Source organism: Trichechus manatus, unplaced genomic scaffold, assembly GCF_000243295.1.
Source record: "Trichechus manatus latirostris isolate Lorelei unplaced genomic scaffold, TriManLat1.0 scaffold00056, whole genome shotgun sequence".
In the NCBI taxonomy this organism is placed as follows: domain Eukaryota; kingdom Metazoa; phylum Chordata; class Mammalia; order Sirenia; family Trichechidae; genus Trichechus; species Trichechus manatus.
In genome coordinates, this window is record NW_004443992.1 from 4,108,510 (window position 1) to 4,126,698 (window position 18,189).

Here is an 18,189-nt window from a genome sequence, read left to right on the forward strand (position 1 = left end):
GTTTATCCATTCCTCTGTTGATGGGCATCTAGGTTGTTTCCATCTTTTTGATATTGTGAACAATGCTGCCATGAACATAGGTGTGCATATGTCTATTCGTGTGACGACTCTTATTTCTCTAGTATATATTCCTAGGAGTGGGACTGCTGGATTGTATGGTACGTCTATTTCTAGCTTTCTAAGGAAGCGCCATATCATTTTCCAGAAAGGTTGTATCATTTTGCATTCCCACCAGCAGTGCATAAGAGTTCCGATCTCCACGCAGCCCCTCCAACATTTGTTATTTCCAGTGTTTTTGATTCATGCCAGTAATGCCGGGGTGAGATGGTATCTCATTGTGGTTTTAATTTGCATTTCTCTAATGGCTAGTGATCGCATTTCCTCAGGTGTACACAAATTTTAGTATGAACATATGTTCTCATATTTCTTCTACCTAAAAGTGGAATTGCTGGGTCATACATGTTTAACATTCTGAGGAACCACCAAACTGTCTTCCAAAGCAGCTACACCAATTTACATTCCCACCAGCACTGTATAAGGGTTTCAATTCAATTTCTCTACATCCTCACCAACACTACTATTATCTGTCTTTTTTTATTATAGTCATCTCAGTGGGCATGAAGTGGTATCTTACTGTGGTTTTAATTTGCATTTTCCTAATGGTGTTGATTATCTTTCCTGCTTCCACTCTGAACCCCTTACAGTATATTCTCTATACAGCAGAACTGGAGCGATCATTTTTTAAAAGTAAATCACACCTATGAGAATAGTTAAGATTTTTAAATCTGACAATTCCTATATTGTCAAGAATTTTGAACAAACGGAAGTGTAATATACTGTTTGTGGCAGTATAAACTAGAACCAGTAGAGTTAAAAGGATACACATAACCCATGACATGGAATTCCACTCCTAGGTATATACATCTTACAAAAATATGGGCTTATGTGCTCCAAGACACAAGTAGAAGAATGTTCATTATTTGTAACTGCCAAAAAATGTAACCAACCCAAATGTTCAAAGACAGTAGAATAGATAAACTATGGTATATCCATACAATGGAATGATACAGAATGGTGAAAGTGAACTAATCACAGCTCACATAACAACTTGGATGAATTTTAAAAACAATGCTGAGTGGAAGAAGCCAGACACAAAAGAATATATACTAAATGATTATATTTATACAATAAAGTTTAAAAACAGCCTAAAATAACTAGGTTATAGTAGGCATGCGTACTTGGGTGCTAAAACTCTAAAGAAAGACGAGGAAATTATTACCTTAAAGTTAGGATTGTAGTTACCTCTAGGAAGAATGGAGGGAGTTGTAATCAGGAAAGGGCATACAAGGGGTTCCTGGAGTACTAGCAATCTTCTACTTCTTAACCTGGTTTACTTCCCTAATCAATACTTCAGGTTCTCTTCTCTGTACCCTCCATTTCCAAAATAAACCCCTTTCCTCTGCTGATTCTTGAATCCTTATCTCATCCATTTATCCCACTCCACTCCATTTTATTCTTTTTCTCCTTCTAACTCTTTGCAAAATGATCTTCAGCCCTTCTCCATGTATCTCACACGTGTATTTTCTCTTAGAAAAAATGTCATATTTGTATCCTTCAGTATGCCTAACAGAGTACATAACACAGAGTATGTATGCATTTAATAAATTACTGAAATGAATATAATAGCTTTCAAAATTTATTTCCAAGACTTACCTTGCTTATAACTTCCAGCATTACCAGGAAGAAAGAGAACTGGAATCCCTGTCAAAGGCAGAATTTTGTGTTCTTCAGCATACGATCCTTCTCCATAAAGATACAACTCATATGCAGGATAGCGTTTTGCCAGTTTCTTTGGAAGTTCTATTTTCTACAGCAAAAAATACAATTTCACTTTAATCAGTTTTATTTATACAATGCAACCTCATTTTATGCAATTCTGAATTATACAAATTTAAAATAATATAATATAAAAATATTAATGATGATAAAACTGAACTAAACACACAAAACAAGGCCTACTTTTAATTTATTCCTGTAGCGAATTAGTCTTAAATTATGTGAGTTTTGAACCAGGAAAGCATAAAACGGGATTTACCTGAATTTTTAATGAATACAAGCTACTCAAAATTGTCACTGACCACCTCAGAAAAGTATCTCGGTATGAGTCCGTAAGTTACGTGTTAACATAATTAAAAATGCATTTAATTTCTTATAGGTATCATTGTGTTTAGAAATTATTAAAGCTTTCCATTATCAAATTACTTCTCTTCTGCCATTTGAAACTTTTTCTAATGTTTCTCTCCTTTTACTCTGGGCTAACTAGATACTCCAGCTGTTACATCATTCAGAGAACAGTGAGTTTGTTTTATAATGCAACTTTTTGACCTCTCAACTTAATATGCTTTGACCTACAATGTGCTTAACAAATTAATCTAAACATTATAACCATGTCTTAAACAAGAAATGCAGACTCTTCTCATCATAAACATTCCAATAAATTAGGACCTGTTTCCATACTCATGGACCAGGTGTATGGTTTGTCAGTAAGCCATAAACTACTCTGAAGCTAATGTTATTATATACCAAAATAAGTCAATAATTCACATAAAATTTTTTTCCAACATAATGTAAATTAGGTATTAATGTCATCCCCCAAAAGTAGGCATCTATAAAAGTGGTAGTAAAATATAAGCTCTTCTTCCTGCTCTTTTTTTTTAAAAGGATAAAAACTATTCACAGTGAATTGAATTACATTGGACAGTAGATTTTATTTAAGTAGACGTCAACAGATTTAATAATTCAAATATTAAATGCTGTACATCTAGTAAATATGTGCTTAATAAAAATTTTACCTACTGAATAAATTTCAAAAACTGAATGTTACTATTAATGACTATTGAAAACCTGACTGTTTCAAAAAACAGAATTCTGATCACTGATGCACCTTCTTGAAAATTCATCCAAAGATATTACCACAAACAATCTATCCAATAATACCATGAAAACATCTTTAGGGACTGAGTTTATGGTTTAAGACATTAGCAACTTTAGTTCTCTCTTCAAATACTCAAAATACAGAAATACTAACTCCACTATTTGCTTTACAGTCTATGTATACTTCAACTCAAATTAATCTCAATACTGATTATGCACAGTATGATGGAAAAATGAAAATGATACAATATTTTATTTCTTATATACAAATTAAGCAAAAGGAAAATCGCCAGCACATAACGTTTCTTCACTCCTTCCAATTTAGTCCATCATTTGATGTAACCAAAAAAAAAACAAAAAACCTAACTCGTTGCCATCAAATCATTCTGACTCACAGCAACCCTACAGGACAGAGTAGAACTTCCCCATAGACGTTTCAAGGAGCGCCTGGTGGATTCAAACTGCCAACCTTTTGGTTAGCAGCTGCACTGTTACCCACTATGCCACCAGGGTTTCCTTTGATGTAATAGTACATGCATATTAGATCATCAGTTCTTTTAGAACAGTAGCTAAACAAAGTTTTGAACTAGCTTAAATTAACCCAGAACAGGAAAACTATCAAAAATATTTAAAAAGAAATATTTAATTATCTTTAGAGACATAGAAACACAGAAAAAATATTATGATGCTATTATGAAAGTAATTTTGTAACGAGAAAATGAAAATTTTTTAAAAAAATGCATGTATACAATATGGAGTAGGAAAAAAAAGTATACATATAGAAAAGAGATGTAGAACAAAAAAAGAGGAGGCAAGGATGGTGCAGTTGTTGGCAAATGGTAAAAGTGCATTTCCAGAGTTCAAGTTGGGGGTGTGTGGTGGGAAAGGTAATTGACCAGACTGAGGGCAGAAAAGGTGTGGGCATACAAAAAGAAGGTTGATAAGAAAACAGAAGAGGGTCAAGGAATTAAAAAGAAAACATTTATAGCAACAGAACGCAAATATATTTTAAATTATTTTATACCCCCCCCCCCGCAAAAAACAACTGCCACCAAGTTCATTCTGAGTCATGGCGACCCCATGTGTTACAGACTAGAACTGCTCTATAGGATTTTCTTGGCTGCAATGTTTACGAAGGTCCCTAGATGGCGCAATTTGTTTGCACTCAACTATTAACATAAAGGTTGGTGGTTCGAACCCACCCAGCGGTACCACGGCAGCAGGCCTGAGAATCTGCTTCCATTTAGAGTACACTAACCGACGACAATCGGTAATCTTTACAGAAGCTGACTGCCAGGCCTATCTTTCTTTTGTGATGCTCCTGGGTGGGTACGAATCGTCAATGTTTAGGTTAGTAGTTGAACGCAATCCATTTGTGCCATCAAGGGACAATTATTTTAAATGAGTAGCTCCCCCAAAAAAGACCTTTAACTGAAACCAATTACCTTTACATTTAAATATTATCTCCATAAATTCTGACCCCGCTGTCCATCCTCCCTTGACTCTGCCATAGTCCAGGTCCTCCTCAATTTGAGAAAAAGACCTAGGAACAACTGAATCTTTCAGACTCTTCTGTCTCCCTATCATTACCTCCGAACTACTATCCATAGTCCATATTGCTTAACAAGAAATATCCTGCTAAAACACACACCTTATGTGTTTCTTCACCGCATACAGATTTAAAAAAGGCTTAAGAGAGACATCCTTTAAAATCTGGCTCTAATTCTTCTTACCTACTTTCTTACAACATCACATATGCCATGTTTTAAAATTTAAATGTTTCAAAAGTCAAGATTCAAAAGGGTATACAATGAAAAGGCTCTCTCCTGGTCTTTAGCCATCCAGTTCCCCCTTCCCCAGAAGATAACCAATATTGTCAGTGTCTTGTATATCCTTGCAGAAATATTTTTACATATACACAAACGTTTATAGATCATTTTCTAACATACTATACCCATAGCTCACCTTCACATACACTATTCTTTATGCCTGAAATTTTTTTGTTTCCGCATTTTATGAACTATACACCCTGCATGACCCAATTCACTACACCTTCTCTACAGCCTTTGAATACCTAAGACAAACTTGGATGCTCACTCTTTTGTGAAGAGCCTCATACACACTCTACTATACTGGCATTATAACATTACCACATTGTATTGTAACTATCCATTATATTCCTGTCTTCCCCATTGTACTATGAGGATGTAAAGTCACAAGGTCTAATTATCTCTAATTCCCTCTCACCTATACTGAATATCTAGAATAAACCTGGCACAGGGTAGTCATTCAATAGATGACTTGCTAAATTAACATTACAATTAATAAGAAAATACCTGATTCACATTTTTTAATATCAGCATTTCCTTTCAGGAGAAACTGTTAGGTCACATATCAATCAATAGACAGCCAAAGAAATTACCATACGGGAGAAAACAACTCAGATATTTCTTCTTGAATTCTACAATTTGCCTAAAATCGTTGCCAAATAAAAGTTTTGCCTTATTGTCATAATAAGGCAAGAAACATTAAAGGATAATGTGTATTTTGCCTAGTTGGTTTGAGATATGTTCATGAGATCTTCAGTTAGTGCCGAAGAAGTCAATCTAGGAAAACCAGTGGTAGGGGATGAATGGAGATGAATGATTTTAAATTAAAAAACTTCATTTTTGCAAAAAGTTTCAAATTCCTGCCCCACCTTTTAATAAAAAAGAAAGCGAATAAAATTGAATGAGATTCAGCTACCTTTCATTTCCTGTGCTGACCTGCTAGATAATACGCAAATAAAGAGTAAAAAAGAAGAAAGGTTATTAAGAGAGAGGAGAAAACTAAGGACACACCATACGCTGGATATCAACCTGTTAATAATTAGAGTTGACTATAATATATAATTAAAAGTAAGCAACACATAAAATATCTTGAGAGTATTTTTGGTAGTGAAAACCATTTGGTTCTTAAAAGAATAACCTGTTATACAGAAACTCACTATATTCAAAATGACTCATTTCCTAAGACAGCTTTAATTTTATTTGTAAAATAACTCAACCTGGTGTGCAAAATACGATGAAAGGACTAAGAGTCAAATATAAATATTATAGTGAATTAATATTACAGCTTTTTATGTCATAAAAATACCATCTATTGAGAGAATGTTTGTGTAGCTAGTATTGAGTTTTCTGTTTATGGGGATGGAAAATATGGCAAAGGAAATTGGTGATGGCTGCACAACATGAGTGATGTAATTAGCTTCACTGAATTGTACAAGTGAAAAAATACAGAATTGACAAATGTTACCTACATTTTTTACAACACTAATAAAAAACTTCCATTAAGTATAACTGTACTAACACATTAACAGAAATGTACTCCAGTTGAGCAACTGGAACCAAAATGAGTAAACAGGGACTATGCAACCAAAAAAGTCAAATAGGTATTTTGCATTAGTTACACTAATTTTCTGTCTTTTGAGTCAATTTTATGAGATAGGAGATCATCTGTAGGTCCATGTGCTTTGTTCCTAACACTTAGGAAAGCAATTTATAATATCGCAACTATTAAACTGGCTTCAGTAATTGTTGGCAATCTAAAAAGAAACAGGAATTAGTATTGTATTGTTCCACTGTTCCACAAAAATTTTATTTCAGCCAAAGTCTTCAATACAGCACAAAACTAAAGTGACCTACTTCAGTCTATTGGGAGTCTCCTAATTATTAAACCATAAAAAATGAAAGGGGGCTATACTCTATTTTCCGTTAAAAAAAAAAACCAAAACCGAAAACTAGAAGACTATGCATTTTATTATACATAGCTTCTGATAAACATCAACCAGCATATTCCAGAATATTTGTTTAGAAATTAACAGAGACAACAGTAACATGTTAAAATCTTCTATTTCAGTATCATCTGATACCGAATGTTTCCACTGCCTTATAATCAATGATGCAAAACCAACATAAGGATCTCAAAACAAATAAAATTTAAATTTACTAGAATTTTGCCCACAGGAAAGGATTTTTCAGCAATTTAAATCTTAGATAGTTTTATGACCTAAATTACAGTAGCATAATCAAATAATATGCTCCCTCCACACCCCGAAATGACTTGCACACAGAAGCAATCCTGACTTGCATTCTTTGCCCTACAGAAAAAAAATGTGCTATGGTTTTAAAAGTATATTAAAAATGCATTTTATCAATATGTATTGTAGTACATATACTTTTTATGGTAGAGAGTTATCATTATAAGAGGCATTTCGTAATTAGGAGACGCGTTTAAAAAAAATCATTCGGGAGAAATTTATTTGGACAGTTGTGTAATCCGTCACTACTTTTTACTGCTGGTCATGAATGAAATGATGAAGCAGTTGTAACTCAAAATACTCAAAATGAAACGGGAGGGGTGAGGGGAGAGAGGGACAGAAGAGGAGAGAGGGAGAGAAAGAGAAAGAGGGAGAGAGGGAGAGGCAGAGAAAGAAGGGCCGGGTTTCTCTTAAATTGTAAACACAGTGAGAAAACAAAAATAACACCATGAAACAGATTTTGTATGCAACTGGTAAGATAGTAATGAGGTCTGGCTGTTCGGCGACATGCATAAACACAAGCATGCAAAGACCCATAACCTGCAAAACACAAGGATCCGCAAAATCTTTACAGAAGGGATCCTAAAGAGTTTTCTATTTAATTAGCACTCATCAAGTTAGTCTTTCACCAGATATAAAACCCCGGAGTCTCTAAGACAACCTTGGGAACTATGCGAGCCAATTCAGAGTCTGCAGAAGCTCGGCTCCTTTCTAGAAAAGCGACAGCTGATGTGCAAATCTCTGGGCGAAAGGGCAGGAAAGTAGGCAGGTGGGAAGAGGGCCCAGGGCACCTGTTAAGGCAGGAACGCGAGGAGGATGAGGTTTGGGTTAGACAGAAGGGCTAAGGATCCCTCTCGGGATGAGGGGACTGGGCCCGGCCAGTCTGTGGAGCCTGTATTCGGGCTTTGAGGCCGGTGCGGGGCAGAGAGACAGGGTAACTACGAGCGGGGCGGGGAGCATGCTCCGGAAACCATCTATCAAACACCCGACCGTAAAGAGAGGACACAAAGGGCAGGTGAGGGGGCGGTGGGGGTCTGCAGAGTCTCCTGGGGCGGAGAAAACAGAGCTGAAGCAGGGATATGGTGGCCAGAAAAGCGCGGACTGCTGAGGTAGGGGAATCCACAGAAGGACCAGGCAGAAGTCTCGGATCGCCTAGGTGAGGAAAGGGCGGAACCTTACCTGATACTCCGGGTACTCGAACATGTAGCTCATACTGCACTTGTTCTCCTCGAAGCCGAAGAAGACATCCCACAGCCCCAGGGTCGCCATGAAGATCATGAAAGCATAAAACGCCAGGTTCCAGAGGTTGACTGAGTGAAGAAACATGGTACCACCGCCGCGGGGACCCGAGCCTGGACTGCCAGCGCCCGAGAACCACTGGTCCCCCGCGCCAGAGCGGAACCCCAGCAGCGCGCGCCTGCGCGGATGCCCCTCCAGCTCGCGCGCCCGCCGCGCAGTGCGTCTGCGCGCTGCGGACCCGGTTCTCCCAGAGAGAAAGGAGGAGGCGGTGTTTGCAGCGGGAGCGCGAATCTGAGGAAAGGAGGAAGGGGGAAAGAGGGAAGAAAGCGGAGGGGCTGGGCTGGAGGGTGAAGGGAAAAAAGGTTTGGGGCGAGGAGAGGGAAAGGAAAGAGGGAGGATGGGCGGAGCGCGGGAGCCCCTGAGGCGAGGAGAGGAAAGGGCCTGGCGAGGGGGGGGGCAGGAGGGGCCAGGTCTGGTGGGTTAACCTGGGAGGAGGGATGTATCCGAGACGGAGAGGCGGTTAATGACGGTGAGCGGACCGGGCGTGGAGAAGAAGGACATCAGAGCCCGGGGACCATCAGCTGTCAATCGCAAACACCTCGCCCTGCAGCGGTTTAAAAACGTTTCCGGTTCAATTTTGAAACGCTTCAGGCCTCAGCAATTTTGCCCCTCGCAGCAGTAATAGAGCAAATTCACAGCTCTCCAGACCAGTTAGCATAAGGAGGGAACAAATGGCTTTTCTCCCCCTCTTTGACCGCCGATTTAAAAGCACTGACTCTTAAAAAACACCAGCAGGTCGACAAGATTCTGGTCTTAGTACAAGATGAAAGCCCGAATCACAAAAAGCTTCGTTAGTCTTTAAAAATCTTTACCCAAAATTCCCATTAACACTGACATCCCCAGCAGACATTTGCGTGATCACTTTGACGCTGACTTGGCTTCCTCCCCAGAACCTCCACCTCTTTGGAAATTGATTCCAAATTAACGTGAGGAGGTAATTTCGCTCAAGCCTCAGAGTCTCAAGTGACTTAATTCATTCTGAAGAATTTGTTTGGTTTTGCCCAAAGGAGGAGGTAAAAGCCATCTCAAAAACCGTTCGTAATCACGTGTAGCAGCTCAAAACAATGGCGCTGACCCAACAGCGGATGTGTGTGTGTATGTGTATAACTGCAGAGTTCTTAGAATTGTTTTGGCACTGACTGAATTTCATTTCTCTTGGGCAAATTTTCCCATAGTTTTTCTGTGCAGAGGGAGTTTGACTATGATACATAAAATCAAATAATTTTTAAAACTAAAAGGAAGCTTATAGTTTATCTTGTACAACACCCTGATATTCGGATGAAGAAGCCATCCATGAGAGGTTAACTGGTCCTGAAAGTAAAAATATTATTTACCTTATGTAGAAATAGTTACAAGTCTAAACAAATACAGCTGGATACTGGATGTGGAATATTGGTTAACAGAGAAAGAACTGGGGAAATGCAGAAGCAGGCTCTTTTTATGTACGGAAATAAGAAATTTGGAAGGACCAGAATAACTGGTGGAGGAACTATGAGTAATACTGACCAGGAGGGTAATTTTTCTTATTGTTATAAAAATACAGGTAACACACACACACGCAAAACAAACCAGTTGCTGTTGAGTCAATTCATCGATAACACAACGTTTGCAGATTCAACATATTTCACATGTACAATTCAGTGAGATCAATCATGTGCAACCATCACCAATATTCGTTACCAAATTTTTCATCACCATAAACAGAAACTCGATGCTTCCTAAACAATGATCCCCACCCCCCAACCTCTGGACCCTAGTAACCACTATTAAACTCTGTTCCCTATACATTTTCCAATTCTAGGTTTTAGAAGGGTACTTTTTAAGTAATATGTATTTGAGACATGTCTTGTATGAAATTCTTTATGTGATAGTAAATTCGCTTGGAATGTTAGGTCTTTTATGTTCTGTTGATAGGAATAGAATGTGTTAAATTTGTAGAATTACACAAATATGGCTGGATTAGCAAGAAGACCCCCTTTCAATCAGCAAGATACACGAGACAAACATGATGAAGAGGAATACTCTTCAGAGTTTTAACATTCTTGAGCTCACAAAAGAAAGTACCAGGAACTGACTGAGTCCAGTACAACTAGATGGTGCCCAGGCTACCACCACTGACTGCTCTGACTGGGATCACAACAGAGGGTCCTGGACGGAGCTGGAGAAAAATGTCGAACAAAATTCTAACTCACAGAAACAGACCAGACTTATTGGACTGACAGAGACTGGAGAAACCCAGAGAGTATGGCCCCCGGACACCCTTTTAGCTCAGTAAAGAAGTCACTCCGAAGGTTCACCATTCAGCCAAAGATTAGACAGCCCCGTAAAACAAGACAAGACTAATGGGGCACAAGAGTCCAGGGACAAGGACTGGAAGGTAGGAGGGGACAGGGATCCCAAGGTTCAGAAGGGATGGTGTTGACGTGTTGTGGGGTTGTTAACCATTGTCATAAAACAATATATGTACTAACTGTTTAATGAGAAACTATTCTGTAAAACTTCATCTAAAGTACAATAAAAGAAAAAGAGAGTACCTGGGGTGTGGGGTGAAATTAGGGAAGAGTTGGTGCAGAGAATGACAAATCATTTGGAGAAGGATTGAGTTATGGATAAAAAGCTGATATATTGAGCCTGGGAGCTCAAGAACACCATGGACAGAATGTCTGCCCCTTGTTTCTCCTAGCATATTATGACCAGCACATAATCAAGAATTGTTGTGAATCCACATTACTTCATCTGTCTATCCTAGTACTTCTTAAACGTAATGTTTTAAGATTCTGTTAAAAAGCAGATTCTGATTCAATAATTCTGGGATGGGGCCCAAGATTCTGCATTTCTAACAAGTTCTCAGGTGATGCCACTGTTGCTGGTCAGTGGCCCACACTTTGAGTAGCATGGATCTAGCCTACCTGAGAACTCTGCTACGTGGAAAAAAATCTAGAACTTAAAGATGAAAGAGCTTACTCTTCTGGTGGCTTTCATGAATTGTAGCAACCTGCTGCCTCCATTGTCCACTCAGAAAGAAGTGGGATAGGGAGTCAATGGATTCTTTATGTTTGTAATCTTTTTGTTCCCAATTTTTTACTTTCTTTTCTCCTATCCATTATGATCTTCCTCTTGACTTCACTTCCTTTCATATCGATCCTGACCCTATTTAGCATCACTTCAACCACCCTCTGCCAGTGCCGTCAACTTCCTTGAACTCTTGTCTTTCTATTGCGCTCTACTTAGAAATTTCCAACATTAGGTCTATAAATGTAGTCTGACGCTGAGCTCTAACACTGGTATATCCAAGCACTGCTGGGGAAAGTGACACAATCATTTAAACTGACTACTCAGAAATACTTTTATATGTTTCTGGTCAACTTCCTCATCTATATTCCAAACCATCACTCTTTTTAAACTCCCTACACCATCTCTTCCCCTTTTAGCAGATTAGCAGATAACCTTATCTTTGGCTTCACAGAGATAATTTTTGGATTTCAGGTCCACATTCCTTCAACTCCTCACCCCCAAGTTTAGCATCTCCAAACCCAAAAAACCAAGCCCTGTTGCTGTTGAGTTGATTCCAATTCATAGCAACCCTATAGGACAGAGTAGAACTGCTTCACAGAGTTCCCAAGGAGCACCAGGTGGATTTGAACTGCTGACCTTTTGGTTAGCAGCCATAGCACTTAACCACTACGCCACCAGGGTTTCTTATCATGGCCATCCAATCTTAATTCAGTTAATACATCTAAAGTGCTTGTAACAATGCCTGGCACACTGTTTCTGTTAGGTGCTGTGAGTCGGTTCTGACTCATAGCAACCCTATGTACAACAGAACAAAACACTGCCCGGTCCTGTGCCATCTCACAACTGATGTTATGCTTGAGCCCACTGTCGAAGCCACTGTGTCAATGCATCTTGTTGAGGGTCTTTCTCTTTTTTGATGACCCTCCACTTTACCGAGCATGATGTCCTTCTCCAGGGACTGATGCCTCCTGATAACGTGTCCAAACTATTTGAGACAAAGTCTCGCCATCCTCACTTCCAAGAAGCATTCCGGCTGTACTTCTTCCAAGATAAATTTGTTTGTTCTTCTGGCGGTTGATGATATATTCAATATTCTTCACCGACACCATAGTTCGAAGGTATCAATTCTTCTTCTGTTTTCCTTATTCATTGTTCAGCTTTTGCATGCATATGAGGTAATTGAAAACACCATGGCTTGGGTCAGGTGTACCTTTGTCTTCAAGGTGACATCTTTACTTTTTAACACTTTAAAGAGGTCTTTTGCAGCAGATTTGCCCAAATCTGCCTGGCACATAGTAAGCATTATTATTATACTTTGCTGTCCTTGGCTGTGGTGGTGGTGGTGGTGTGCCGTGGAGTTGATTCCAACTCATAGCAACCCTATGTGACAGAGTGGAATTGTGCCATAGGGTTTTCTTGGCTGTAAATTTTATGGAGGCAGACCTCCAGGTCTTTCTCCCACAGACCCTGGGTGGGATCGAACTGCCAAACTTTTGGTTAGCAGCTGAGTGCTTATCTATTGTGCCACCAGAGCTCCTTTTGCTGTCATTAAACCCGTTGCTGTTGAGTCGATTCCAACTCATAGCGACCCTATAGGACAGAGTAGAACTGCCCCATATGGTTTCCAAGGAGCAGCTGGTGGATTCAAACTACCAACCTGTTGGTTTGCAGTGGTAGCTCTTAACCACTGCACCACCAGGGCTCCTTTGCTGTCAACAGAGGACATCAAAAGCTAATCTTTCTAGTAGTGTTTTAGTTCTCATCCCCTCTCTTTTCAAGAAATTAGTTCTGTTAAATTACGGCCTCTATCAACCTCTCTCATTCATTTAAAAAAAGAAAAAGAAAAATCCTCACTGTAAATATCACCTGTAGCTCTTGCCATCTCTTATTGGTTAAGGTTCCTAAAGGTGTGGTCTCTACTTTTATCTAATTTCTCACCTCTCATTCCCAACTCAACACACTATAATTTTGTCACTCTTCTCCCCACACATACCAATGACACTTTTCTTGCAAGGATAAGAAAAGATCTAATTACCAAAGTCCAACTGACACTTTCCAGTCTTACTTGATCTTTCCACTACATTTGCCACCCCCTCCTAAAAACACTTTCCCCCATTGTCTTCCTTAACATAATTTTCCACTGGGTTTTCTCCTCATCTGGGCTCTCAGTCTCCATCCCATGTGATGTATTTCTCCACTCATCCCTTAAATATTTTTAGCTTCAGGACTTTATTCTCAGCCATTATCCTTCTAACTTCCAACATAAAATCCTTCGTGATTTCTCGGTGCCTGGACTTTAGTCAGGGCTCTCTTGGTAGCAAGAAACAGAAACTCTAGAGGTTTACTGTAAGATAAATAAAAGGAACCTCAGGAATCCAGAATATACTGACAAGTTAGGACAAGCTGACTTCAGCATGTACCCAACTCCCAAATGGCCACTCCCAATTCCAAATCTAACCGCCTTATAGAACTCCTCTTTTGTCAGTTTAGTTCAGATTCCTGCTTGAGGGTTGGAGGAGTCCTCTCATTGGTCTACATTACCCTTTTAAACCCAGCCTCACATATCACAGACTATTAATACGAGTTTAAATAGTACTGGAAAGGTAAACTGGAGCCAGAACTATGGATGGCAGACAAAGGAATTTGTTTTATACATTATATAATTGAAAGCTATTAAAGATTTATGAAACGGGAGGTATTCAGAGTTGAGTGTTCAGGGAGACTTGTGTTGCATCAATGTCCAATAGGACTTTAGGGCATAGGGTCTCCAATCCAGACCAGTAGTGAGATGTGGTTTTAGTTTAGGTGGAAGGATATAAGGAAAGAAAGCGTTTTTGTTGTGTTTTCATTACTCTCCATTACAAAGAACTATAAAGAATATTTGACTAACTAATGAGGAATAGGCTGATCAACTGATATGGAGAGATCTCCAAGGTATATTATTAAGGAAAAAACAAGGTGCAAAACAGTCCTTGGAAACCCTATGGGGCAGTTCTACTCTGTTCTATAGGGTCGCTATGAGTCAGAATCAATTGGAAAGCAATGGATTTTGCTTTTTGGTATTTTGTTTAAGAAAGAGAGATAAATCCTGAGAGGATAAATAAGAAATTAAACATTATGTACAGGAGATGGGGGAATGAAGTGAAGGGGGCAGGGTTGTAAATGAATCTTGTCTATGAATTATTTATTTTATATTTTTTACCTTGAACCATAAAAATGCAATAACCATTAAAAAAATAAAATTTAAAAGCAATCGTATAATTGAAAACTAATCGTAGTAAATACACTTAACTTTACAAAATTAGTATAAAAACCATCCCAAAAAAAGGATTTCTCAACTAATTTAGAACATAGTACTTTGTACATCCTTTGTTGTTCTTAGCTGCCATTGAGTCGGCCCTTGACTCATGGCGACCCCATGTGTACAGAGTAGAATGGCTCCATAGGTTTTTCTTGGCTGTGGTGCAATGGTTAGGTGCTCTGCTGCTAATTGAAAGATTGGTGGTTTGAACCCACCCAACAGCTCCACAATAGAAAGAGCTATCAATCTGCTCCCATAAAGATTACAGCCTAGAAGACCCTATGGGGCAGTTCTACTCTATCACATGGGATCACTTTGAGTTAAAAATTTACTCGACAGCACCTAACAACAACCATCTTTATGGGATGAATTCTAAGGACAAAAAGAACTATAAAGAAATTTAAAACTCCGGTAGGTTTATTGTAAATAGAAATACTGGTATTATTATTTGGGAACTTTTTTTTTTTATATTGTAGGATAAAACAAACAATTATGATAAACTGTTGTTAGAAATTAAGCTTTTCAGTGCAAGAGAATAAAGATACAATATAAAATCAAAGAAAAAAATTTTTTTAAAGTGATGTAGCCCAAGTCTTATAGGTAGTAGACTGAAAAATACGACTAGTAATCCAAAAGGATAGTAAGAAGGAAGAAATTCAATAATTTATCTTTTTAAAGTTATATCTGAAAAAAAAGTTGTATCTGTTCTTATAAATCTTGCTCTACATTTTTGCTTCACCTAAAATTGATGTTATTTATAATAATTTTAAAATATTTTAATTTGTTTCACTTTCAAAAAGGAAAGACAATAATAATAGCCTGTACAGAGGTAGTATTTCAGGAGGCAGCATCTGATGAGGAACCGTTGGTACTGAAGGAAGAGGTCCAAGCTGTACTGAAGGCATTGGCAAAAAACAAGGTACCAGGAATTGACAGAATATCAATTGAGATATTTCAACAAATGGATGCAGCACGGGAAGTGCTCACTCGTCTGTGCCAAGATATTTGGAAGACAGCTACCTGGCCAACTGACTGGAAGAGATCCGTATTTATGCCTATTCCAAAGAAAGGTGATCCAAAAGAATGTGGAAATTATTGAATGATATTATTATTATTAAATGCAAGTAAAATTTTGTTGAAGATCATTCAAAAGTGGCTACAGCAGTACATCAACAGGGAACTGCCAGAAATTCAAGCCAGATTCGGAAGAGAATATGGAACCAGGGATATTGTTGCTGATGACAGATGGATCTTGGGTGAAAGCAGAGAATACCAGAAAGATGTTTACCTGTGTTTTATTAACTATGCAAAGGCATTCAACTATATGGATCATAACAAATTTTGGATAACATGGTGAAGAATAGGAATTCCAGAACACTTGAATGTGCTCATGAGGAACCTGTAAACCTGTACATAGATCAAGAGGCAGTCATTCGAACAGAACAAGGGGATACTGCATGGTTTAAAGTCAGGAAAGATGTGTGTCAGGGTTGTATCCTTTTACCATACTTATTCAATCTGTATGCTGAGCAAATAATTTGAGAAGTTGGACTATATGAAGAAGAATGGGGCATTAGGATTGGAGGAAGACTCATTAAAACGTGCATTATGCTGATGACACAACCTTGCTTGCTGAAAGTGAAGAGGACTTGAAGCACTTGAGAAGATCAAAGACTATAGCCTTCAGTATGGATTACACTTCAACATAAAGAAAACAAAACTCCTCACAACTGGACCAATAAACAACATCATGATAAATGGAGAAAAGAAATTGTCAAGAATTTCATTTTACTTGGATCCACAATCAACACCCATGAAAATAGCAGTTAAGAAATTAAATGACACGTTGCATTGGGCAAATCTTCTGCAAAAGACCTCTATAATGTTAAAAAGTAAAGATGTCACCTTGAAGACAAAGGTGTGCCTGACCCAAGCCATGGGGTTTTCAATCGCCTCATATGCATGCGAAAGCTGGACAATGAATAAGGAAGACTGAAGAAGAATTGATGCTTTTGAATTATGGTGTTGGCAAAAAATATTGACTATATCGTAGACTGCCAAAAGAATGAACAAATCTGTCTTGGAAGAAGTACAGCCAGAATGCTCCTTAGAAGCAAGGATGGCAGGTGAGACATTGTCTCACATACTTTGGACATGTTATCAGGAGGCATCAGTCCCTGGAGAAGGACATCATGCTTGGTAAAGTAGAGGGTCAGTGAGGAAGAGGCAGACTCTCTACAAGATGGATTAACACAGTGACTGCAACAGTGGGCTCAAGTGTAACAATGTTTGTGAGGATGGTGCAGGACCCGGCAGTGTTTCCTTCTGTAGTATTTAGGGTCGCTATGAGTTGGACCCCACTCGATGGCACCTAACAACAGCAACAGCAATACAGAGGTAGTACCACTGAAAATATAAAATATGGGACTGATAGTGGAAGAGGCTGCATAGGCCCGGCTCACTATTATTTACTCCCCATTGCTAACCGCCACATTGTCTCGTGATTTTTCCCTCTGGTTCCAGTCTCTACAAAAAGGTTTAAGATTAACCCATGTTCCTCCCCGGAGGGTGGAAAACAAGTGATAATGATCTAAGAATGAAAAACCAAACAAAGCACCCATCCTGTGACAAGAAAAAGCAGGAAGTTGCCAGATAATCCCCAAGGATGTCACCAGATAACCTCTAAGAATACCAGTAGAAGGTTAACTCATCTAAAACATCATCACCTCAAGGGGAAACTACCACAAATTTCTAAGATCCATAATCCTGTCCCTATAAAAGCCTTCAGCCAATCTCCAGTGGGGGAGACAGGTTTTTTGGAGGAATCTATTCCCCTCTGTCTCCTATATATCGATATATAATAAACATCTTGCTGCTCACCTCAACCATCTCAGAATTGGCTATTGTGGCAGGTGGCTCCAATCCGCGTTACTGCAGTAACAATAGAAAAGAAGGAATCTGGAGGGCTGTTGACTGACTGAATACAGCATTGGAAAATCAGAAAGAATAAAAAAAATGACTCCAAGGTTCTAAACCTGCTGACTAGAAAAATTGTAGTACTACATGTAGAAATAAGAAGAGAAAATGCCAATTTGTTGGAAAAGGTGCTTTCTGTTTTAAATATTTTGAATTTTAGTTGGATATTTTTAGCAGGCAATGAGAATTGTAAAGCTCTAACATGAAAAAAACATTCACAATCCAAAAAAAAATTTTTTCTTTTTTTTTAGCAATTCTCATAGAAGAGGGTGAAGCTTAGAATTTAATAATATGGAGTGAGAGTTTGGACAGAGACCAAAGTCCAAATCTCAGGAACACCAAATTAAGCAAACAAAAGAAGAAAAGCCACCAGGAAAAGGACAATAAGTTGTCAGATAGGTGAGAGAATCAGGAGAGTGCTATTTAATGAAAGCCATGTGAAGAGAGAGTTGCAAGAAGGCAGGAGAAGTAGTAGCCATCAGTGTCAAACCAATCTGATGTCATGAGGATAGGGACTGAGAAATGACAAATGGATTTGGTGATTAGAAAGCAGCTAATAATTCCACATCTGAGAATCTGCCCTTAG

At 38.6% G+C, this 18,189-nt stretch overlaps 1 protein-coding gene across 2 annotated transcripts in view; it reads right to left on the reverse strand.

Moving 5' to 3' along the window:
- PGAP1 (post-GPI attachment to proteins inositol deacylase 1) overlaps window positions 1–8,417 on the reverse strand; it is a 71,274-nt gene extending 62,857 nt beyond the window's left edge. Inside the window, exons 1-2 of one of the 2 annotated variants that reach the window (XM_023732932.1) lie at window positions 8,192–8,417; window positions 1,714–1,867 (exon numbers count right to left, since the gene is read on the reverse strand). In XM_023732932.1, the coding sequence (XP_023588700.1) occupies window positions 1,714–1,867; window positions 8,192–8,338 (301 nt within the window). In that variant the 5' untranslated portion in view covers window positions 8,339–8,417. The remainder of the gene's footprint in view (window positions 1–1,713; window positions 1,868–8,191) is intronic. The other variant, XM_004378181.2, reaches the window with a different exon arrangement.
- Window positions 8,418–18,189: the final 9,772 nt, after the last annotated feature.